The sequence below is a fragment of the Cricetulus griseus genome, chromosome 5, assembly GCF_003668045.3.
Source record: "Cricetulus griseus strain 17A/GY chromosome 5, alternate assembly CriGri-PICRH-1.0, whole genome shotgun sequence".
Lineage (NCBI taxonomy): Eukaryota > Metazoa > Chordata > Mammalia > Rodentia > Cricetidae > Cricetulus > Cricetulus griseus.
In genome coordinates, this window is record NC_048598.1 from 6,425,238 (window position 1) to 6,449,952 (window position 24,715).

Genomic DNA, 24,715 nt, shown 5'->3' on the forward strand with positions numbered 1-24,715 from the left:
CATCTATAGAGATAAATGGGGTTATAGAAAAAGTGGGACTCCAAGTGACTTAATACACTTGATACTCCTTGAATGTACCCACACATCTGAAATACACATAGATCAAACATAAATTCCTGAAGAAGTCTATCACTGAGATAATAAACTACATTGCCATGGAATTTGGATTTCCTTCACATCAATGGAATAACTGTAACAAGCAAAAGTAATTGTGTGACATAATTTGAACTGAATTAGTTTTCCCAGAACTGGAGACAGGAACAAAAGAATTAGATCTACAGATAGTAGGATGATTAAACGTATGTTTGTACAATACCTAGAGTTCATGTTGGAATCCCCTAACCTCTGTACATATAGATCCATCCATAAAGAGAACCTGAGCCTTGCAGGATAGCAGACAGAAACAATGGGAATTGAAAACAATCTAAATGCTGCTAGTGAAATATATAGATGGTAGTGATATATGTATTCAACTTTGTATAAATCTAGTTGACTTGCAGTAAAGCAAACAAAAATGATACAAACCACATTCTAGGATTTAACAATTATTCTATTACATTGTACAAACTTAGGAGATTCTTATTAATCATAAATAAAATAATATGCAAGCACTTGCCTATCCAACAGATGAAAAACAGGGCAACCAAGAAATTGCTAGATATCCCCATGGGACAGAAGTAGGTAGTCCCAACACAAGAAGAAAAGTTAAGACAGAGGTGAGTCCTAGGTAGAGGCTGAGCACAGGAGCCATTCTCATTCCATATCTATTTGGGACTCTCCCTATGTGTCTACAACTGTTGGCTCCATGTTGGTTTTGTTTAAGAAACTCAAGACAAGCAGCATTCAGGGTTACTGAGGGAGCATCTGAGCCAGAAAAGACACATATGAAGTCCAAAATGCAGGGGTATTGCAGGGATTTATTTTCAATATGGATGTATTTCTTTATATTCAGTTGGAATGGACTCACCTGATGCTAGAGTTTGCCCTGCTCCTGAAGCACTGGTTACACAGCCCACGGAATTGCAGAAGGAGACAGTAAAGGTGTAGATCCTATAAGGCTGGAGTCCCTTTACGACATAAGACAGGTCTTGGGACTTAGCAGAATGCAACAGCTTCAAAGGCAAAACAATAATAGCACTCAGATAATAATCAATGCACAGCCTATAATTTTGGCATTACAAATTCCATGAATTCAGGCAGAGGGAATTATTGCCAACTCCTATAAGGAGAGCAATTTCCAAAAAAAAATATCAACAAGACAGGGTTTAATTGATAATTGTACAATCACACTGTTTTATGAGGTAATAATGCAGTTCCTGAGTGGATAAATGAGAAAACGGAGTTATGGCTTCATAAAGCAGCATGGATGTATGGTTATTGTCACCAATGGTAGAGATAAAGATGGCGACATAGAAAAAGTTACCATGAAAAAGTCCAAACAAAGCCAACAGAAACGTGGGGTGGTTATGCCACATGGTACTTGATGGCAGAGCATGGGACAAGGAATGGCATGGTTCTAAACCATCCTATCATTTGCTTAAAACCTCCACAGTAGTAAAGGGGGGAGAGGGGATGCTGAGTGAACATTCCCTTAGGTCAAACCTCACTTCCTTTCCTATCCAAATAAACACATAAGTTAGAATGATAGTTACATTTTGTGTAATATAGTCATCATCTGACATTTTCAAATGAAAGCAGAGGGTTTAAACCAAAAAGTTTGGGAGAAATACTATAATCAATTAAATAGTCAGAGAGAATCCATCCTATCATTATGACCACAGCCAATAACAACCAACCATTAAAACTTGCCTAGACAGTGGACATCACAGAGGTACAATTATGAATGAGAAATAATTTTTCTTAGGACTACTGACTTGTACTCATAGACTAGTTACACATGGTTTAGTCAACCACAGACCAGACTGCATATGTAATTGTGGCCCTTTATAATCACAAAAGCCAAATGTTTTTTTACTACCTAGGCACACTGTAGCTTTTTAATGTCATAAGGTAAGCAGTCAAATGTTTGTGGTAGTGCCAACATCAATCAATGGTACCGTACTGCCAAGGCTACAAAACTACAGGGCATGCAGATATCTTCAGTACAGAAGACTTAGTAATGTTAAAAATGAGTACAACATCAGTTGATGTATTTGCTATACTATATATTTTACCATTGAGATATGAAATTTACAGTTATAAAAAGGGTTACAGTAAAAACCTGCTGAATTACATCAGTGGCAGCCCTGTGACTTGTGTTTACCATGACACTTGAAACTACCAAGAGGCTATGTATTTACTGACATAGTTCTTAGGTTTGACATTCATATAAAATGGTACTTCACAAATAGACACAGGTTCAGATTCTCACAGAATTTAATGACATTTCAAATAGTTCTTGGGGATTTTTCCCTTCAGGAGTATAACAAAGTATCCTGGGGATGTTCACCTAGGTATTGACTTCAAAAGTATATGAGCCCAAGAATAAAAGAATAGATAAAATACAACTGTGAGCCAAAACACCACTGATAAATGTGGAATATATAGATCAAAGACCAAACACCAGTCTTATTTATACATTTACCTAAATAACTGTATTATGGAAGATTTGTGCAGTAAGCGGTCTAAACTAAAAAGCATGTTATTATACTGGATGCTGTTTTATCCTGAGATAATTGAAAAAGTCACATGTGCAGATTATTAGGAAAGGACAATAAAGAATCATGAATTCATTATTGACTCTTTGTTTAGCCCAAAAATAAATTTCAGTGTTGTATGTGCATATTCTGTCCACTAAGACACCTCAGAAAAAGGCAAATATATTCATAGTGATTTAAAGAGGGTCCCCTCCAAAATGCATGCCTCCCTAGAACTTCAGTGTTTCATGTTTTGAAAAGAGGTCTATGTGGAAGAAATGAGTTAGTACTAATCTTGCGTTTAGGATTAGCTTTCATTCTGACAGTTGGTAGCTTTTTAGGAGAAATGTGAAACACCTACAGTCAGACAGAGTAGAGGTAAAGCAAACTGATGAATTTGAAATGGGAAATATGTTGGCATGATGCAAGGAGTGCCACCAACCACCCGGAGGAAGGAGGAGGAAGCAGATGAGGGCATCCTCTTGGGTACACAGAAGGAGCATGGCTCTCCCAGCAGCTTGGTTTTAGCCTTTGGAACCCTAGAACTTGAGAGAATCAATGTATGCCCTGTAACCCACTCGGTTTATGGTGATTTTGAAGGCAGTGTTTGTAAACAAATAGTGCCAAGGTTGAAAATCCTGTGATTTCTACCCTGTTTGTGGCAGCTTTAGAAGTTTCTGGCTGTAGAGATGTCTGGGATATCACTGAGACCTTTTAACAGCGTTGTCACACCTCAGCTTCTTGCTCTCAACAATATCAGGCTTCCTTATACTGTCTGCAGTTGAGTACACGCCCCCCATATATCCTGTTCTCAAGTCTTCTACCATGTCTGGTGTCCTCTTGGAGAACAGAACTATGGCAGTCACAAAAGGCCTTAGATTCATAGGAGAGAGATGCCAAAGTATTAAAGTGGGATCCTGTAGCCAGACCACTCCAGCTGGCTGACAATGAGGATTCAGGTAGGTGAACTCATGACAGCCTACAACTTTGCTACAGCAGCACAGTTTTTAAACTTACATTAGTGGTGCACTAAGAAATTATTCAGGCAACTTCAGAGAAAGTAATAAATTTTTAGGACTATGCAATCAGATGACTATTGCTAATGTCATCTATGTGCTAAAGATAATCTTAGGGTCATCATCACCTTAAGACAAACTATATAATCCTTCTTGAAAGCATTGTTTCTCAGTGTCAATAAAATCATGTTAAATGGATCAGATAAGCCGGAAACAAGTGAGTAGAGGTCTTAGTAAGATGTGTGTCTCAGAGAGTAGGAGATTAACTTCATAAAAGATTAAGGGATTTGGAGCATCAGCTGGGGTTTTGGGAAGCCAAGATGTCTGTGACATCTGGGACATCTATCCAGTCCAAAGCACAAGAAAAATAACTGTATCTTACATTCTTGAATGTGTTTTATCTTGCACTGTTCATCAAGAAGCTAGATGTCTGGTGAAAAGACTTCCATCTGAAGGTAAATAGTCTTCATTTGGGTACTGTTCTGACCAACATGTCAATATGAAATTCTACTACTTGATTTGTCCCAGAGCAGGAATAGCTTTGCCCTAGGCTCAGGCTGCAGTGTTGGCTGACGAACTGTTTGGGACATTAAACCTACTAGGTCCAAGGGCTCTGGGGCATATAATAGTGGGGAAATATTGTGGCATATTTATGGAAATAAATATGCCAAGGTAGAAAGTATGCAAGAGTAGAGACACAAAAGGTGACAGGAATTCTAGATACTGTGAACTATTTCCTTAACATTCTAGGGAGGCTATTAGGATTCCATCATACCATAGCATGCAACAGAACAGCAAATGATTATATATAGTTCTCATTGGCTGGAATTTTTTTCAAATATGTCGTCTCAAGGTCAGATGGACTCAACCAAATTGCATCCTATGATGCAAATAGAAATCTAAGATTTGAGCACATTCCAAAGAATACCATGCAGATCTTGGAAGTTCTCTCTAAAGCATAAAGAAAGGAGAACACCAGAGCTGACTACACAGGCCTTCAGAGGACAGGCCTTCAGGCATTGCACCTGCTTACCCACAATGCATAGAAGAAAAGTATCTCAAGGTAAAAGACATATGAACTATGTGATAGACCTTGGCTGCTCTGGTCATGGACATGAGACAAGACCAGAAGATCAGTGTTAGGAAATCTGGGAAACATGAGGTGCACAGATTGGACAAGAATTGTGGAGATGTTATCTCATGCTGGTCTTCATCAAAGACTATGTCCCATAGAAGTAGAAGCGAACAGCCAGGAGTACAGGATGACACGTGTACTTGATACCAATAGCCTCTCTCCATGTATACTACCATGCCTATAAAACAGGCTAGGAAGGTAAAACACCTCATCTCTACACTGCAGAGAATAAGACCTCCTCGTTTCCTAGAGTCTTTCATAGCCAGTGAGCTGGAACTTTGATGAAGTAAGGCATTGGTAACTGTTAACACTTTATATTCTCATCGCTGTCATAGACATTACTAGAAGACAAGTTGTAAACATATCTAAAGCCTTGAGCAAATTCATTGTAATAATAGCATTCATAGGAATCATATCAATTGATAAATTTGAGACAGGTCTCAAGTAACCTGAGCAGCCTCCTACTCACTAGGTAGTTGAGAGTGACCTTGAACAACAGATCTTCCTGCCTTTGCCTTTAGAGTGGCTGCATTGCAGAGCTATGCTACCATGCCTAGTTTTATGGAGCACTGAGAATCAAGCCTAGGGCTTAACACATGCTATGCAAACATTTTGCCAAGGGGTCACATTTTCAGCCCTACTGCCATGCTTTCTGTTATATTGTAATAAATTTGGTTCTCCATGTCATTTCCCAAGGAAATGAAGACACACACAAAATGTGAGATGGTCTTGCCAATGTCATTTTGACATCCAAATGAATACAGTATAAATACTGACAGATTGTGGACAGGCTTAATGCACTATTATGTGTTCAAATAATGTTTTTGGATTATCTTACATTGTACATAGCTGCTGAAAGTTCTTGGAAAATATTTAAGACTAAGTGGAAACAGCAGGTCTCATGCAATAAAATGGCAACCACTTTAGTTCAGTCCCCTAGAAAAATGGGTGATAAGCATATATAGACAGAGGACCTTGAAAACTGATGTTATGCTAATGAACATGGCCCATCTGATGAACACATTTGGAGAGAGATTCTTCTACAGAATTCTGTAAATTGAGAAAACATCAAATGAAGCGATAATTTAAGTCGGAAAAGAAACGAGCTGAAAATAAAAGTACCTTTGAACACATCACAGGAACATCTTGTTGGGGGGACTGTTCAGAAACCAGGCTGATGTTGTACCCTGTAATTTCTCCTCTTGCTAAGTGTTCTGCTGGTTTCTCCCAGGAGACACTGAGTGAGTGTGAAGAGAGTGGAGAGACTGAAGGGGGGAACATGAACACAGGTGCTAACAAGACAAAAACAACACGAAGCATAGAGATGTCATCCACAGAAGATTTCAGGTCTCACCACTCTAGTTTCTTCTAAACACTATGCTTTGTAAAATATTTTCATTTTCAAAAATTAAAAAATCATGTACAGATATATGTTATATATCCACTTTAAACTGTCATCCACATGGATGCTTACTATCTTAATATTATCAGGTAAGGCATTTTTCATTTACAAATAAAATTCAGAATGATAGGATGGAAAGACGGCTGAGTGGGGTCAAAACAATCGATACATAGCATGGGGACCTGAGTTCAGATCCTACACTGAATGAGGACCTGAGTTTACATCCTACACGGCATGAGGACCTGAGGTGAGAAAGCTGGGTATGATCTCAAATGTATCTACAATCCCTGGGCAGAGACAGGAGGCTCACTGTGGATTGTGAGTCACCAGCCTAGCTGCAGGTTCAATGAGAGACCCTGTCACAAGAGAGCGAGGTGGGGAGTGATACAACAGACACCCGATGGCTTCCTCTAGACTCTGCATGCACACAGGCATATGTTCTCCTCTCTCTCTCTCTCTCTCTCTCTCTCTCTCTCTCTCTCTCTCTCTCTCTCTCTCTCTCACACACACACACACACACACACACACACACACACACACACACACACGGGAACACGGGAAACTGATTGAAACCTCTCTGTTTTCATGAAAATAGGTAGTGAATAATTCTGTAAGAAATCTGAATAATACAGAAACAGAACTTGTCACAGTCCCCAAAGCTTTGGACGCATGATGACATACTACTAAGTTTCTCATGGAAGCCATGTTTCACTGAACCAAACCAATGAGGCTGGGGCAAACATCACTCCATTAAGAAAGGAAATGGACGAATGATCCCAAATACACTCACAGCCTTTTGTCAGTCCTTCCTGAAATGTTCAGGCACAGACACCATACACTTTACTCCCAGCACCCTTAGATAGGATTTTAATGAGCTACCAAAGGTGTGTTGTCAAAGGGTCTCATTACAGTTTCCCTTCCCAGTGATCCTTAACATTATGAGGGTCCATGGATGCTGGTTCATCTGTTTTGTCCCATTTCTGATCTTGGTCTACCCCTTGCAGAACTCCATGATTCAATACTTCAGCTCTCATGATCCTCTAGTTTGTCCAAGATGGCAAGTAGCCTTTGAGAAATGGTCAAACATAAAACACATTTTATTTGCTCAATGAGGCCCCTCGACATCCATCCAAAGCCATCCTCAACCTTCACAGTTCCAAACTGTTAAATTTAGGTCAGGTTTAGGTTTTGGGTATGCACACACACACACACACACACACACACACACACACACACACACACCTGAAGATTCAATACATAGCAAAAGTATACTTGTTTTCTTCAATGCTCATGGAATTGGAAGCACACTTTGTGTGAGGAATAAAAGGGAAAATTAATAATAAATTAGTTACTTTGATAAAGATACCATAAGAAAACTAAACTTTTGACTCTCCTCCTACACCTTAATTCTGATTGTTTCTAAGCAAACTGGGGGTTAGACCTTTCAATGTATTAGTTTACATGATTATTGTTAATAAAAAATGATAAATACAAAGCAAGATTAGGTTAAGTGTCTATCCACATGACACTGGAAATCAACTGCTATTTGGGGAAAGGTACCACCCCCACCCCCGGCACACACAAAGACTAGAGCTACAATTAAGCCTTCTTCCCCACAAATGAATTCATAGCTAAATCATCTGCTCTCTCCACCTCAAATGTCTCTTTGACCTTAATTTCCAGGCAGCACTTTCACCGAGGGGTTTTTAATAAGAATGCAAAGCACTGATCTTTACCTGATTCTCCTGTTCTTTCTGAGGCCCAAGCAGATGACAACGCCCTGCCAGCCATATTCACAGCTAAGACCCTAAAAGCATACTCTGTGTGTGGCTCCAAGCCAGAGACGGACATGTTGACTCGAGGAGGCTGAAGGGTGTTTTTACTTTTGTTGGCTGACTTTGAAGCTAGCTGAGGACTGAGCCAACCACTGCTCTCAAACACGAGACTTTCTTTAGTAGATGGCCATCTCTTCATGTATAATTCATATCTTATAATTATACCTAGAAAAGAGATAGTAAATTGAAGTGACCTACTCAAAGGGGTTATTTAAGGACTGGTCACATAAGGCTGGCAGCATTTCAGTATCCTGACTATATTACCTGTTGATTCCTTTTAGTAATCTAGGTGTAGAAATTTAGTGATCTGTAAGACAGTTGTATATAAAAGCAACAAAACTGAATATAAGTTACCATGAAGGCCATGCTATTTTGGGGGGAAACAAACCAAAGGAAGTATAAATACAAAATAATCATCATTTATTATAGGTGAAATGAAATATTTGAGGTTATGTACTCATAATTTCTGCTAATGATGTCCAGTTCTTTTGGGGTAATTGCATATTCTACTTCCAGTTTGCATATTTTGAATATTGGGGATTCAATTGCATATTTGATACAAGATATATATGCATAAATATTGTGTAGCTTACTTGTATCTAGTTTTTAACCAAGCAACAAAAAGTTTTATGCAAAATCTGCCATGATATGTACATAATATAAATTATTAAAAACCTAGGCATGTGTGTTTGGCCTATGTACCCCAAGGTTCAATTTTTAAGAACACAAAAATTAACTTAATGGAATCAACTAGCCTATATACAGTTTTTTTGTATTATTTTATATCTTTTTCTTGCTTAAAAGAGAAAATTTGCAGCTTATGGGTGCCCTAACTTGTGACTCAGTCAAATATAATGCATTTTATAAGCACACATCCAATTATAAACATCATCTGTGTTGTGGCAGATGCCATTAAGAGCAAAGATAATATTAGCCTTTTAAAGAGCAATTTAATTGAATGGAATTTGTTCTTCAATTAGATGAAATATCCTCTTCCACTATCTATTATAAATAGTATTTTATATCTTCAGAAATCATTTAGCAAGCATATACCTTACATTCATATAAACAAACAGAGTTTCCAGTTTTAGTATATAATTCTTCATTCCTGTTTTGGCCTTCTAAAAGAAAGAGAAGTCTAGGGCTTGAATTCTTACCATTTGGTTTTCCTGGTGGAGACCAGTCTACTTGGAGTTCTGTGGAACTGATTTTCCGTATTGTAGGTGGCCTCAGCCTTTGGGGAGGTGCTTGGGCTGTGGTTACTATAACGGGCAAGCTGTGTAAACAGCCCCCACTAGTACATCCCTTTACAGAAAAACGGTACTGGCTGAATGGAACCAGACTCCAGATGGTAGCTGAGGTCTCCTGACCCTCATAGGAGACACAGGGCTCAGTGCTGTGCACAGGTGTGCATGATAAAACGTACTTCTCTATAGGACCATAATGGTTGGGGAGTCCAGTCCAGGTAAGTGTCACAGATTCAGAGCCAACGGGAATGACATAAGTCAAGTTTAAGAGTCCTTCTGAGACCTCTGGCTTTGTAGTATAAATGACAGCTATGCTCCTCGTTGAACCATGCACACTGGAGGTCTCTATATAATAGGAATATGATGTGTGTGGCGACAGATTAGTGTCGAAGAAGTACTGCATATCTGAAATTTAAAAAAAAGGCAAACCAGACAGTCAGAACTCACAATTGCCCAGGAATCCTTTCCAATTGCCTTATTCTCATGCTATTTAACTATGTAGTACACTGATCAACTCTTTCAAATAAGGGTGTATTTGAAGCTTTTACAAGGGAAACACGGCAAGTACTGGGTGCTTATGTTATCCAGTACATTATGAGTAAAGTGTGGAAAGGAACAAAGAACACTTATAAGTCTATTTCTGTCCCTGCTTTGTTCTTCACACGGTCCCCCATAGAAGCACCCAGAGGAAGTCCTTTCAATCTCGGAAACACATATTTGCTTTCAGAACAACTGCTTTGTTTGCTAAATGCTGATACACGAGCCCAACCCTCTACAAACTGCCACCAAGCACCTGCCCTTTCTCCTGTCTAATACCTTGACTGGCCCCTTCCTGACCTATTAAAATGACATACAAGCCTACATGCATTTTGCTGAATCTTGGGAGATACTTGTCAACCATGGGGAGGCTGTACATGAGAAGTTGATGAGGAGCATGTCCACACACGAAGGACAAGCAGGTCAGGGAGAAGCAAGCAGAAAGCAGAGGTTAAGAAACAAGACATGGCAGAAGCCACAATTAGCTGTGTGCCTGGACGCCGTTCTCTATGGAGACAGCAGGCACACTGCAGACCTATGACAGAAAGGAACGTCAGAGAGGCTACTGACTGCTTTGTGGGATTGTGTGGGGTCCGTGGAGGCTTCTGTAACAGCAATACTGAAGCTTTCTGTGTATCTAGATGCCCAAGGAGTAATAGATATCTGGAGTCTAATTTTAATTCACAGAGTTTTTGGCTTTCTGAATGGAAAGGATTCTGTGCTGAGAACCCATGGACTGCCCACAGGACCTCTTTTGGTTGGAGCAAGGTGACTTTAAACCTCTGAGAGGACTAAATGTTGGATGAAGCCTAGAATGTGGTGGAGTGTTCATAAGAACCTGACTGCTGTAGAAAAAGCAGCTTCACCTAAAGTCAGTGTCATGGGGATGCCAAGGATGAAACTGGTCCACTGCATGTGTGCACCTATCTATATACATAAAATATGCATAAAACACATGTACAAACCAGAAACACGCACTCTCTCCATCTCTCTCAAAAAATGAAAACTAGAAAATAAGTAAAAAGTAAAAATAAAAAACCAACTCAGCTAACTCAGCAACATGTTCTCCTATTCTCATAGCATGTGGGATGTCTATCAGCTATATATTATTTAGGGAACAACTGAATATATTACAATTTAGTTACTACCTTTATGCAGAAACTTTCAAATTATTCCACAATGTGTGTGTCTGGTGGTTGGTTTTAATGCCAACTAATGCAGTGTGTTATTACCAAAGAGAAGTCATTCAGAAGCTTGAAGGATGGTAATATAGAGGTGTATGATGATGGTAAGAAAATACCATCCAATAGCATCCCTTAGGACTCTGGGTAGCCAGCAGAAGTTTCTATACTAATGAGGAATTCTATAATGGTCTCAACTAAATGATCAAACTTGCTTGCAAGACAACACTATTAATTTTCTTTGAAAAGTTCAGTGATTCTCCACCTATAATTCCAACTGCCTTCATTTAACCCACAGATTTGTGTTCGTTCAGCTGAGTAGAAACAGTGTTTCCTTTTCATGTTATTTATGCTACCCAGGCACTGAAGCTGAAGCAATAAACACAGATTATTATTAGAATGCTGCAAAGTTCTGACCGTGCTCACTGGTTGTTCCCACTGTCCAAATGCCATCATGCAGATAACCTTCACACCATTAATTACAATGGTTGTCGACAAATGCCAGATGTGGCATTTTTAATGAAAAAGAATGTTTTAGGAAATAATACCTTATTTAATAGGATTGTAGAAGTGCCTGATTAGTGAACGAGGGCATATTTATTGGCCACAAAACCAATGTTTGGACTCTATGTTAGTACAGTCATGCAAAAAGCCCTGGTGCTGTATTCTTTCCTATGCGCCACTTTATCGAGGAGTTCGCAACATGCTACTGGGAGGAACATGCCTTGAATGGACCACTGATGGGTTCAAATTAAATTCAAGGCTGCTTGGAAAAGGCAGCCTGTCTGGTTGCATCTTTAGAGATAATTCAACCAGTAGTCCTGTCAACTCAGAAACCATTTGCAATATTTTTATAACTCCCTCCTTCCTCTGTCACTAAAGTTTAAGTTTCAGAACACCTGGATCCCACTGACTTTTGGAAGAAAATAGACATTTTAGTAGCAGGTATTTGGATGCTTTGCCAACGTGGCAGATGTGGACAGATGTTTGCTTCCCATCCCACCCTGCATCATGAAGTTCAGAATTTCCATTAACTGCACAGAAGACTAGAAACAGGGAAGGGAGATTTAGTGTGAAGAGAAAGTGGAGGACACAGTAAGGAGTAGACACAAGACACACACGAGATGACATTTGGAATGTAATCTGCTGACGGGTGTAATTGATAACAACAAAATGTCTGTCATCTATCCAGGGGCTGTGAGGTCAGCCGGTATGTTATACCTGGCTTTCTTCCACCCATGTTAAAGAAGGCTACAAAATGTCAGTCTTTTAACTTCAATTTACATGTGTTTAAAGCTGGTTATTTTTGTCACATAGGAACTGGAGGCATGTGAGTTGGCTGGGCAGGCTAAAGTACTTGTTGGACAAAGCTAACAACCTGAGGTAGGTCCTCAAAACCACCATGGGAAGAGAGAACCCGTTTTCCATAAGTTGTGCTCCAGACTCTGCATATGTGCCTGGCATGTATGCACACACTATAATAATAATGACAGCACAACGTTTTAGAGAGAAGGGGCGCTTAAAGAGAATGAAACGGTAGCTTCACTGGGTCCCATTCCTCTAAGATCTCCTAGAGTGGTTTTCCAAAACACTTTGTGGTTAAAAAGGCCTAGAAGCAGAAGCAGACAGAGCTGTAAGTCTATAAAACCAGCAAACAAAAACGCCTCCAGTGTATCTACAAGGATGCCATATTTTAGGCATCTGAGTTCATAAAAACAACAACAACAGTGGTTTCCCAAAAGTTTGACATCAGCAATCTCATTTAATAACTTCACAAAAGTTACTGAGCCCAAACCAGTTTTCTTGCTTGTGTTCCTATCCTCTTTCTCAATTTCAGCATACGAGGCAATCCTGTATCTGTGTGAATGGGGCAATGTTTATATGGAGTTATAGTGCATGAACAACTATTTGGATCACTGTTCAGATTTCAAAATCTGTACTACCTCAGAATTCAAAAACATGATCTGGGTACTCTCAATGTGCTTATAATTACAGCACTTCAATGACAGCTGGAGAAACGAGAGACCCTGTCTTTAAGGACATTGAAAAGAGCAAAATTAAAACACTTGATGAATTTTTGTAATATTTACTTGCAGAGGAAAGTGGAGTCTACTTGATGTCACACTTTCAGCCTTTGTAAACTGAAATGTAACAATTCATATGTTTTTATACTTTTTAGATTTTCCAGTCAGAATGTCATAGCTTTCCTCCCCTGATTTGCAAGGCACACTTTTTTCATAATCTGTAAAGTATTTAACAGTGTACTAGGATTGATTATGCTTTGTAGATATCACCAAAGACTGTTGGATGTCTGAATCATTTCCACCATTTTAATGCTACAAACCACATAGGTATGGACATGGGATGTTGTGTTCATTTATCGATTTTTATTTGAGAGAAAATTTATACAGTAAGTGTGATGATTCCAATGACACATGACAAGAAGGAAAGATATTTCATATATTTTAACAATTTCCTGTGTGCAAAACAGTGAACCAGTATAAACTCTCAAAGTCTGTTAGTGTTCTAGTTTTGATATGCCAATCATAATGGGTGGAGACACTGCTTTCCTCTTAGGAAATTCAATAATCATTTCACCAAACATTATACGTCTTATTTTCATTGTGTTTTTTATCCCTAATGAGATTTATAATTCTCTCTGCATGATATGCTTTTTGCTCACAAAGAGAATTATGGCATTTGTCCTTAATGTCAGAGAATTTAACTCATGCATTCTAAGAACACCACAATCCTATTACCCAATCCTAGAACTCACGGTATGGGAGTTGATCTTCAGTTGTGTAGATTTCTGAACCATCCCTGAGGAGAGTGTAAGACAGCCAGTGGGCATTGGGAAAAACAGGTGGACTCCAGGAGAGATTGATGGAGTAAGAACTCTGAACCCATCCTCTGGGTGGAGGTTGCTGTAATGGAGCTAAATTTCAATGGAGAGAGCATATATTAACAAAAGCAATCAATAAACACACCAGGAAACTGAAGTAAGATGCCCAGCAAAGAGGTCCTTCTGATTCAGGGTCACTTTATCAAGAAGACATGTGGTTTACCAAGACACTAATAAACAAAGGGTATGCATCACCAATTCTCTAAGACAAAGCATTTTATCTACAAGCATAAGATGCATGTGTAGGTCAGAGAGGCTGACATAAATATGGTTAGGGGAAAACCACAGGGTATCCAAGCATTTCTGCACCTTAGTTTAAAAAAAAAATCGCACAGATACATAACATTTATTTTTCCACTGAATTTAAAAATTGACAGATTCTCTTTAAATTTGATATTTAAATGGTATACTTCTCCTAAATACAAAGTCTTACTTTACTGCAGAGGACATAATTTCAAGGACTAATATTTGCTGATATAAATAGATATGACTGTCAGAAATCTAAACATTGTTGTGAGTTCAAGCCCAGCATGGTCTACAAAGCAAGTTCCAAGACAGCCAGAGCTGTCTCCAAACACAGAGAAAACTTGTCTCCAAAAACCAAAACGAACAAACAAACAAACAAAAAAACCAAAATCAAAACCAAAATCCAAACATTGTAAAAATGTGAATCCGTGAATCTGTGTGCAACTAGACCAATACTTTGTGAAGGGTGCTCTAACGTTTAGATTGCTTAGCATCCTGCAAATCAGAACACAAAAGTTGACTCTGGAAACCCTATCCTTTGTCACCACCAATTTCTCTGTCTTCTAGAGGCCTCTTCCTATTTTTGAGTGTGAGCTTTGTTATCTCCCCAGAATACACAGAAAAGAGAGAGGAGAGAAAAAGAAATCTGAGAAAACAACTTTCAAGGTTCAAGTTCCACCCACTTTGAGAGAGGTGACCTCGTTGAACTTGACACTAAATGAGATGGCATGGGTCCACACAGTTACACGACTGACTTTTAGAACCAAAATCCTTTTGTCAGGAGGTATTTTCAAAAATCATGCAAAGAAATGAAGCCATTAAAATAGTTAGACACTTTATACAAAATGTCTGAAGCCATCTCATGATCCTCTCAGGATCTCAAGGTAAAAGTCTTAATTGCATTCAAAGTACATGTAACATATTATATTGTCTTCTAAAAGGTATAGCAACTCAGGGTATGGTCATAGCCAAACACTTGCAGGTAACAGCATATTGGTCTCTAATCTCTTTTGTTAACAGAATTCCTAAATGTCTTATTTTCATACAGTCATGAATGAAGATTTCTCTTGATTTTGTTTTCAAGTTAATATTCTTAAATGCAACTGAGCTATGAATGGCTAAAAAGTGAATATATTATATGCATTTGCATACACACACATGCTTGCACACGGGCACACACACACACATACACACACACACACACAGTTTTGTTGACGTTCATACATAGAAGTTTAGGAAAGCTATGATTCACTAGGAAGCAATATAAAGCAACTATTTAATCCCCAATTTCCTTCTGTCTCTCTGACCTAGGGAGGTGAGCAGACTTGAAAGGATGAAATTAAGTCACAGAAAAGTCGTGACTTGGCCAGCAGAGAAGCAAGAAGCCAGAGAGGGCATCACTGCTTTCATTATATGCAATCCATTGTAATTTGGAAGTTATACCTCAGGATCACACCAGGGACTTCCCGTCCCTCTCCCCACTAATCACTGATGGCATTGGTAATCTAGCATCAGTATGTTTCCAGGAAATAGGAAATGCAATCATGGTGATAATCCCCGTGCTTATAGCCTGTGTGGAGGGACACTGTGAGCTACTTTGGGATTTCCAGGAAAACATTTTGACACCTGTTACACACAGACAAACAACAGCCAGAAGCAGCTCACAGTTTCCATAACAGATACCATACTAATGTCTATCTGTCCTCTCCCATTCTTGTGAAGTTTGCTGTCCCCAATAGCTGTTGTTAACATATAAAGCAAGTTGTGGATTCCATTATCCCCTGCTCTCTCCCTGTCTTCCCCCTTTCTTTCTCCTTCCCCACCTCCCTTAAACGTAGAGAGTGGGCTTCCAGGTATGCTGTTTTGCCAGACAGCCTGACCAGCTGTGACATCAGGATGCTGGAACTTTCCCACCATTCTGACTCATGACAGAGCCACAGTCCTATGAGGAGAAAATGCACAGAACAGTATGCTGCAGAGGGCTCTTTATCTCATGTCCAGGAGCTGTCTTTTAGGAATCTGAGGTAAAGTATGGATACATGCTCTTAGAGTCAACATAGAAACACCTTCCATAATTATAAACTGAAGACTGCAGGTAACCTTCAGCGGTCAACTTGGGGCACTGTAGAGTGGTGCAATGTCAGAAGACACTAAAATACCACATTTGGGTAAAATAAATAAAATTATAAATGTGGGATGCAGACTCATGACTAATGAAGTAGAAAGTAGCAAGAACAGAATATCAATTACAGGACTCAGTATAGTGTGCAAATAATAACTATAAAATTATAATATTAATAAACAACAATAGATTAGTGTTCATAAAAGTTTAAGCATGGTATATGAAACTTGCAATAAATAACAAATCTTCTATTTGTTATGGTAAATCACATGGAAATACATTTGTGAGCTAGAGCGACTGTTTTTGTTTAAATAGTAACATGATGATTTTAACAGCATAGGTCAACATTCTGGAAAAATCTCCTCTTCTGGGGAAAACAGGAAAATGGCTTCTTCTTTGAGTGATTTCATTACAACAGTCCACTGTCAGTGTTTTATTACCAGCATAATCATTCCAGAAATTTCAATTATTTAATCAAGGAAAAGCACACAGATTTCACTTAATGTGATTAACAAATATGCTTTAGTTTAATTCTGCAGACTGTGCCTAAGACTTTTTAAGGGGCGTTTTAAATGGAGGAAAGCATTGAGACCCCCTTCTCAGGTCCTGGTTAATCACATGCCAGCACTGAACTAGAATGGACTTACTTTTGCTGCAGCCTAGTAGATTGTTGGCATCCAAGTGGCTGGCACCAGGAACACACATGTCACACTTTGAGCCAGTGACAAACTGTTTGCAGAAACACTGGCCTGTGACAACATCACAAGTTTCATTCAAGGCTCCTGCTAGATGACAATGACAAGGCTGGCATCTGAAAACAAGACAAAACATCAAGGGAAGACTGCTCATATTAATAACTCATAGTGTATGTCATACCTACTGGTAACATTGGGTTGAAGACAGCTTGCATTTGCCGACGTACTGAAAAGGATGCTTGAGCTGCACAAACGCAAGATGAAGCAAGACAGAACAGATCTTTATCAAAATGCTGCTCATGCTTAAATCCGTGCAAAGATTTCTCTTTCTTAATGGATTAATGGGCCTCAAAAGGAGGCCCAGGGAGATGGCTCAGTAGGTAAAACACTTGCTGAGCAAGAATGAGAACCTGAGCTTGGATTATCCATCGGCACCCATGTGAAAACCAGCTGGGTGGCAAGTGCCTGTGACTCAGCACTCAGCAATGGATACACAAAGGTCCTGGAGCTTGATGCCCAGGAAGTCTAGACTAATCAGTGAACCCAGAGACCTGATCTCAGACAGTAAGGGAGTGACCTCAAAAGCTGTCCAACAATGACCTTTGTGCGTGTGCGCTCACGCGCACGCACCCACACCCACACCCACACCCACCCACACACACAGTCAGACATGGTGGTGAAGTCCTGCAATCTCAGACTGTGAGAGTCAGAGGGAGGAGATCCAGGAGTTCCCAGTTGCAGAGCGAGTCCATTACCAGCCTGGACTACATGAGTCTTTCTCTCAGTAACTCCCAGAAATGCTTTTACATGCCATGGTGCATCGTCACAATCAGCCTCAATACCATCTAGGTAATAAAACGAAAACTGTGTTTTCTTACAACAGAAGTTCTATTGTAAGCTAAATGTTTAAATTGGGTATTACAATATTATTTTTATTTAGATATCTAGTTGCAATATAGAATCCAAAAACAAGTCACAGCTCTCCCTAAAACTCTTCAAATTCTAGAGTTCATTCCATAAAGATTAAAATTTGCTGACACAATCAGATAGGTTGTAAATAGTGTTAATGCTTAATATAAGTTATATTTATGTTTTGTGGACTATATCAGTTACAATTTTTTTTTTTTGTTTCTGAGATAAAATATCCTGATAAAAGCTACTTAAAAGATAAATGGTTATGCTGGGCAGTGGTGGCACACGCCTTTAATCCCAGCACTTGGGAAGGCAGAGGCTGACAGATCTCTGTGAGTTTAAGACCAGCCTGGTCTACAAGAGCTAGTTCCAGGACAGCCTCCAAAGCCACAGAGAAACCCTGTCTCGAAAAACCAAAAATAAGAAAGAAAGAATGAAAGAAAGAAAAAAGGAAAGAAGGAAAGGAAGGAAGGAAGGAAGGAAGGAGAGAGAGAGAGAGAGAGAGAGAGAGAAAGAAAGGAAGGAAGGAAGGAAGGAAGGAAGGAAGGAAGGAAGGAAGGAAGGAAGGAAGGAAGAAAGAAAGAAAGAAAGGGTTGACTCTGGCCCACAGTTGGAGGGGATACTCCATCATGGTTGTGAAGTCAAGGCAGAGGAACAGGGAGAAGGAGCTCACACCACAGGCACTTCCAGAAAGTAGATGCCTGCTGCAGCCCAGTTCCCTTTCTCCACTGTACATCCAGAACCCCAGACAGGGAAAGGTGCCACCCACAGTGGGTACGATTTTCCCATCTCAACACAATCACCTTAGGCCCAGTTCGCAAGAGATTCCAGATTTTGTCTATGTGACAAGGAGGATTAACACTCATTTATCCAGATAAGATTGGAGAAAATAGTTACCCTGGTAATGGGGCATGTTCACTGTAATATACAAGCTCTACAAGTTCTTAGACCTAAAGTCAAATGTAATGTTGGCAGTACTAACTCCTCAGTGGTGATAGACATGGAAACCTTTCTCCTCAGGGTAAATTATTCTCATGCATGCTCTCCCCATGGCATTTCATTAGACTAAGCAGTCTGGGCACTAGAAAGATTAGGGATGTAAAAAAAATGACCCACTAAGACCACTTAAGCAGGGACTTACATCAAAAACAACACCAAATAGATCCTCCTGTTTATTCTCTAGAGAAACCGGTAGACATCGTGGCTTCACCCTACTGCAAATTTTATGGTGTGATCTCTTGGGTAATCATTCAACACCCTTAAAAAAGCCGATAAAAGCTAAAGCTGCAAAATAAGCTGAAAATTTGTTTGATGGAGGAATCTGCCTTTGGGAATAAAGTACGGTTTCTCCTGAAAGTGACAGTGCCATAGTTGTCCTCTTTATGGTCCTGATAAAAGGACTTCCCTCACCTGCAAACAACCCTGACAGTCTTCATCTGGATACATTGCACTAGAATTTCATCTGCAATAGATATTTTTCAGGCAAGTTATTAGAGATGAGGAAAATTACTCATTGGAATTAAAATGGAATTATAGCAGCAATGAAATTGCTGATTTGTTCTTAATTTTATTATGTACTATCACTAACAGAATATTGTTTGTAAGCTTTTAATATAGTATTAGTGAGCCTGAATAGTAAGAGGCAGTCTTCTCTCTCTCTCTCTCTCTCTCTCTCTCTCTCTCTCTATATATATATATATATATATATATATATATATATCACTCATGAGTAAGTGCCTCTTGAGTGTTTCAGTTTTTATTGCCATTCACTCATGAGACAATCACACTTACTTTACATACAGTGCATTTAGAGGAATGGCTTGCAGTGTGTGACAGAATTCCATCCCTTGATGAAGCTCTATTTCCTTCCAACCAACTGCTACCCACACAGCTCAGAGTCAGCTATGTCAATATCCGCGGGATATTATGTTCTGAATCCAAATGGAATAAATAAATCACTTCTTAGGAAAGCAAGCAATGTTTTGAGTAATTAAATGAGTCTATTTCTGGTTTTATTGTCTCTTCTCCCAGCCGCTGTTGTATCGAATACATCCGACTTATTATAACTGCTTAGTTTCAGTTGGGGAGACTTTTCCTTAAGTGAAGTTCATCAGGGTGGATTTTCTAGAATATTACAGTTTGCTACCAGTGCAAAGGACACAGGGGATAATACTGTAATTAAGGCTTAAATGAAACGATTCCTATAAATTTCTCAGCCACTCAAACACAATTTCAAACATTTGAGGACTGTTTAGCTCATAAGCCACAAGTTCGAGAGTCGTTTTCTCAGATGCCCCTCCTTGGAGTACCAACCAAATGAAATATAATTCTCATTTATTAAAACAAAATTAGACACAATAAAGGAGAAGACATCTTAGGCTTCAAAGAGAGGCAACAAACTAAGATGAATTGTGATATTGATTTTGCCAGGATAAATGGTTTTCGTAATATTAATATAAAGAAACCTTTATTGCACAAACTCTCCTGGCACAGCCCAAGCTGGTCCCGCAATCTGTTTAAAATCTTCATTTTTCATCCTTATGGGAAAACCTCAGTTGCTAAATGGATTTCATAAAGAGTAATCTGTCAAGATTTATATAGATAAACAATTTGTGATGTTTATTGACCAGTTCATTATGATAAACAAAACAGGAGGGAGACTCTGCTCATCCTTGCCAGCATACTGATGCTGCCCACCCCCCCACCCCCTGCAAATGAGTATTTACCAGGTACACTGAGGGGATAATTGGCTTCTGTCTCTTAAATGACAAATCGCCTACAATATGCTTTCCTGGGAGTTTCTTCTAGTTATACAAACAGCACAAAAGTCATCCTCATTACTATTATTGATAAAAAACCTAACTTATGACAAAGACAGTGTGTTTCTGTACTCATGATATTGCTAGAAAGTTCATTTGGAGGAACAAAGAGGGACAGGTCACCCCTTCAGCTAGGATCTCAGCTCACATAAACCTGAAAGTGACTCAGCTAAGGAGGGACATAAATACCATTCACTGAGATCCAGTTAGGTTCCTGGATGGCAATCCATATTGAAGATGTAAAGAAGAGTGTTATGAGATGCCCTGTCCTCAAGGAGTGCACAGGCTACTGTGAAAGACAAAAGAAGCCAACACTAAGGATGTGTGTAGGTCAGGGTGCAGCCGAGCATGAACAACCGCCATGGGCGGGGCCTGGGGAGAGCACCCACTGACCCTTACCAAGCTGAGAATGCAAAGACTGAAATGGTGCAAAATCTAAAATATTGTGTGCTGACAGAATGCCTCCAGTGAAAGCAAACCCCACATCCCACAGATAGGTCACTGTCAGAGTACAGGCACATTTGATATATGGCACAAAACACCTTAGGCTGTGTAGATAGCATGTGTGTGAGGGAGAGAGAAGAAGAAAGAGAGGGAGATGAAGAGAGAGTGGGAGACATTAATGTAAATATGTATGATTGTGGAAGTGCATGTATGTGCTTGCTGAAGTCTGGGGAACATGTCAATTCAAGATAGCACTGTCTGCCTTTGAGACAGGGCTTCCAACTGAACCAGAGCTCATCAATTCTTCCTGGCTGGCTGGCTAGGGGGCTCTCAGGATCCACCTATCTCTGCTCACAATGTTGCAACAATTACAGCCTTCTGCCCCCAGTTTTAGCCCTTGATATGAGTGCAGGGGGATTAGTACTTGGGTCTGAATGCTTGTACAATGTCATTGTTGTTTTTTGAACAACTTGACATAAGCTTGGATCATTTGGAAGGAAGAAACATAATTGAGAAAATGCCCCATCAGACTGACCTGTCTACAAGTCTGATGGACAATTTCTTGATGAGTGAGCTGCAATAAGAATATACCAGCATCAGTTCCAGCACAGTCAGGATGCATACACACTGCTGTGTGGTCACACACAGTCAGAGGCATACACACTGCTGAGTGGTCACACACAGGCAGGATGCACACACACAATGCTTAGTGGTCACACACAGTCAGAGGCACACACACTGCTGAGTGGTCACACACAGTCAGGATGCATACACACTGCTGAGTGGTCACACACAGGCAGGATGCACACACACACTGCTGAGTGGTCACACACAGGCAGGATGCACACACACACTGCTGAGTGGTCACACACAGGCAGGATGCACACACACACACAGTCAGAGGCATACACACTGTTGAGTGGTTGAAGTTTTACTGAATGAAACACCAGGAGAGATGCAGGCTCAGGGTGGGGCAGCAGAACCAGATCAAAGTATATTGAATGCAAACACACGTCAGCTTTTTTTGTGCCTCACTAGTTTGGCGTATGTAATTGGGTGACTTCTGAGGAAGTAGCTTCCCTGTCAGGGCTGACCTCAGCTGTATTTCTGAGCAGCAGAGTTCTCAGCTGACTTGTAATGCAGGATTCTGTGGGGACTGGAGGGCCCTCTGTAGCAGTATGGCTTTCCCTAGGCTAACACTTTAACCTTTGTGGTGTGGATCTGGCCATCGAGTTGTCCCACAGCAAGCTTCTTGGTTCTTCTTTGTCACAATGAAAAATCAGTGCTCTCCTGGGGCTTCAGTTAGATCTACGGTGTGAGGGTATGGGGTGAGGCCACTGAGTCAGTGTGAGCGCAAAGTCATATTTACATGGATTAGTAAAGAGCGAGTGACATCACTGGCATCTGACCTGAGAAAGTGAACAGTTCAAGAACTAGACACAGAAAATCTCCAGGCCCGAAACCAGGAACTCGTTAAACAGGCCATGCTACCAACACCCTTGCACGCATGCAACGATGCCTGAGAGGAAACATTCCAGCCACCTACAGGAGAGCTAAGCTCGCTAAGCATCTTCTGGACCTGAGGCCAGTGTCTCCTTTGCTGACACTCCATGTCACTGCTCAGGTGCTTGAGATGTGGAGTGCTTCCAGGTAGAAGAGAGATTGCGTCTCTTCTCTGTGGCTACAGAAGCTGAAGGAATAAAACAGGAAGCCACAGGGAGGAAACTTGTTTTTCAATGTGAAGACCATAACTCTGACTTGGAATTACAGTGCCTGATGTGCTCCTGCCCCAGACAGTGGATCTTTTAAATTCCATAAATAGGAGCAGAAGTTGAGGGGCCATTTACCAGGTGTTCTGATGGGGAGGGGTGAGTAAGAAAATCTTCATTTCTCTTAAAGTTCTTCCTTGCCGCATGCTGCTGCAATTCTAAGATGCTTAGTGGGACAGAGTGGGACAGTCTCTCTCCTTACAGGTTTTGTAGTATTTACCTACAGAGGACAAGGCAATAAAGACTCCAGGTTCTGTGAACACCGTGTTCCCCACTGCAGCTCAATTCCACTGCAGTCTGTAGAAAGTAGCTATGGAATGATGTACAAATAATGAGCAGTATTGGGCTCCAACTAGAAATGGGAATCAGATCACATTTGAGCCCCAAGTTCCAGAAGGCTGACTTTTAGCCCAGGTTAAAGTATAGTCCCTCAAAATGTCTAAGTCCAAACTGGTAGAACTGAAAATATGTTTCCTTACTTGGTAAAATGAATCGGCAAATATGGCTAAAGATCTTCAGATGCTATTCTGACCCTGGGTTATCCAAGATTATTCAATGTGATCACATAGGTCTTTATAAAAGGAAGGCAGGATGGTGTGGGTGAGACAAAAAGGAAAAAAAGTGTGAGGAGAGAGGTCAAGCTCAGAGAAGGTAGAAAATGTTACTCTGCTGCCTCTCCAGGTGAAGGAAGGAACTGTGAGTCACAGAGTGCAAGGGATCAGGAAACCAGACATGGTTTCTTCAAGAGCTTGCCTTGTGAGCAAGCAAGAGAGCTTATGTCCAATCCCCAGAAGACACATTATAGCCAACAATGAAAAAAACAGCACAATCACAGCATTGGGGATATGGAAACAGATATCTGGGGTTCACTGGCCAGACAGCCTAGCCTAAACAGGAAGTTCCAGTGAGAAACCCTGTCTAAAAAATTGGGGTGTGAGTGGGTGAACTGGAGAAATGACTCCATTGGTAGGTGCTTATTGTGTGAGCGTAAGGACCTGTGCTCGGTCCTGGTACCTGTGTAACAGCTGGTTATGGCAACATAAGCACACAAGCCCAGTGCCAGAGAGTCAGAGAGCCAAGGAGTACAAGAGATATCTGGCCAACTAGTCAAGCCTAACTGATGATTTTCAGGTTCAGTGAGAGATTCTGTCTCAAAATTCTAGGTAGGAAGACACTGAGCAAAGTACCCAGTGCCCATCTCTGCCCTTAACCCCATGTACACACACAGGAATATGAATGCCCCCCCCACACACACACACAACAAACACAATTTCTCCTTGCCCATTAAAGAATGCAGGTAGACTATAGGGGGCATCCAGATCAAGACAATGGATTTTATCCTGGAGTTTCCAGAAGAAACACAGGTGGCCCCTCGACACCATGATTTTAGTCCACTGAAACTAATTTAGGACCTCTGACCTCCGGAATTATACAGCAATAAATCCTCATTGTTTTAAGACACTGAATTTGCAGTAATTTATTATATCTAGGAGCAAGTTAATATACCTGAGAAAGAAGAGATGGATCCTGTATGTCCCGATGCTCAGCTCTGTAGCATTCCCAGGTTGTCACACAGAGGACACAGTGCTATTAATAACATACAAAAGGTGGCATTGCTTTAGGAACCTTCCACGATCTATATTAAGGTAGAATAAATAGACAGGGGCCATAAGATATCCCACTATATACTTTTCCTTCTAAGAAGATCCCTTTGTCTTAGTCTTGCTGTTCACTAAAGCCTGAGTCTATTTTCTCACTCCTGAATTAGGTGTGGTCTCATAACTTCCATTGAAAAACACAAGCAGGCAAAATTAGCA

The 24,715-nt window shown here is 40.2% G+C and overlaps 1 protein-coding gene across 1 annotated transcript in view; it reads right to left on the bottom strand.

The window, feature by feature from the left end:
- The window catches only part of Ush2a (usherin), a 641,642-nt gene that overhangs the window by 480,762 nt on the left and 136,165 nt on the right, over positions 1-24,715 (bottom strand). The window contains exons 14-19 of the mRNA XM_035445085.1: positions 16,907-17,070; positions 13,766-13,924; positions 9,182-9,676; positions 7,926-8,189; positions 5,910-6,079; positions 968-1,112 (exon numbers count right to left, since the gene is read on the bottom strand). Of these exons, the coding sequence (XP_035300976.1) occupies positions 968-1,112; positions 5,910-6,079; positions 7,926-8,189; positions 9,182-9,676; positions 13,766-13,924; positions 16,907-17,070 (1,397 nt within the window). The remainder of the gene's footprint in view (positions 1-967; positions 1,113-5,909; positions 6,080-7,925; positions 8,190-9,181; positions 9,677-13,765; positions 13,925-16,906; positions 17,071-24,715) is intronic.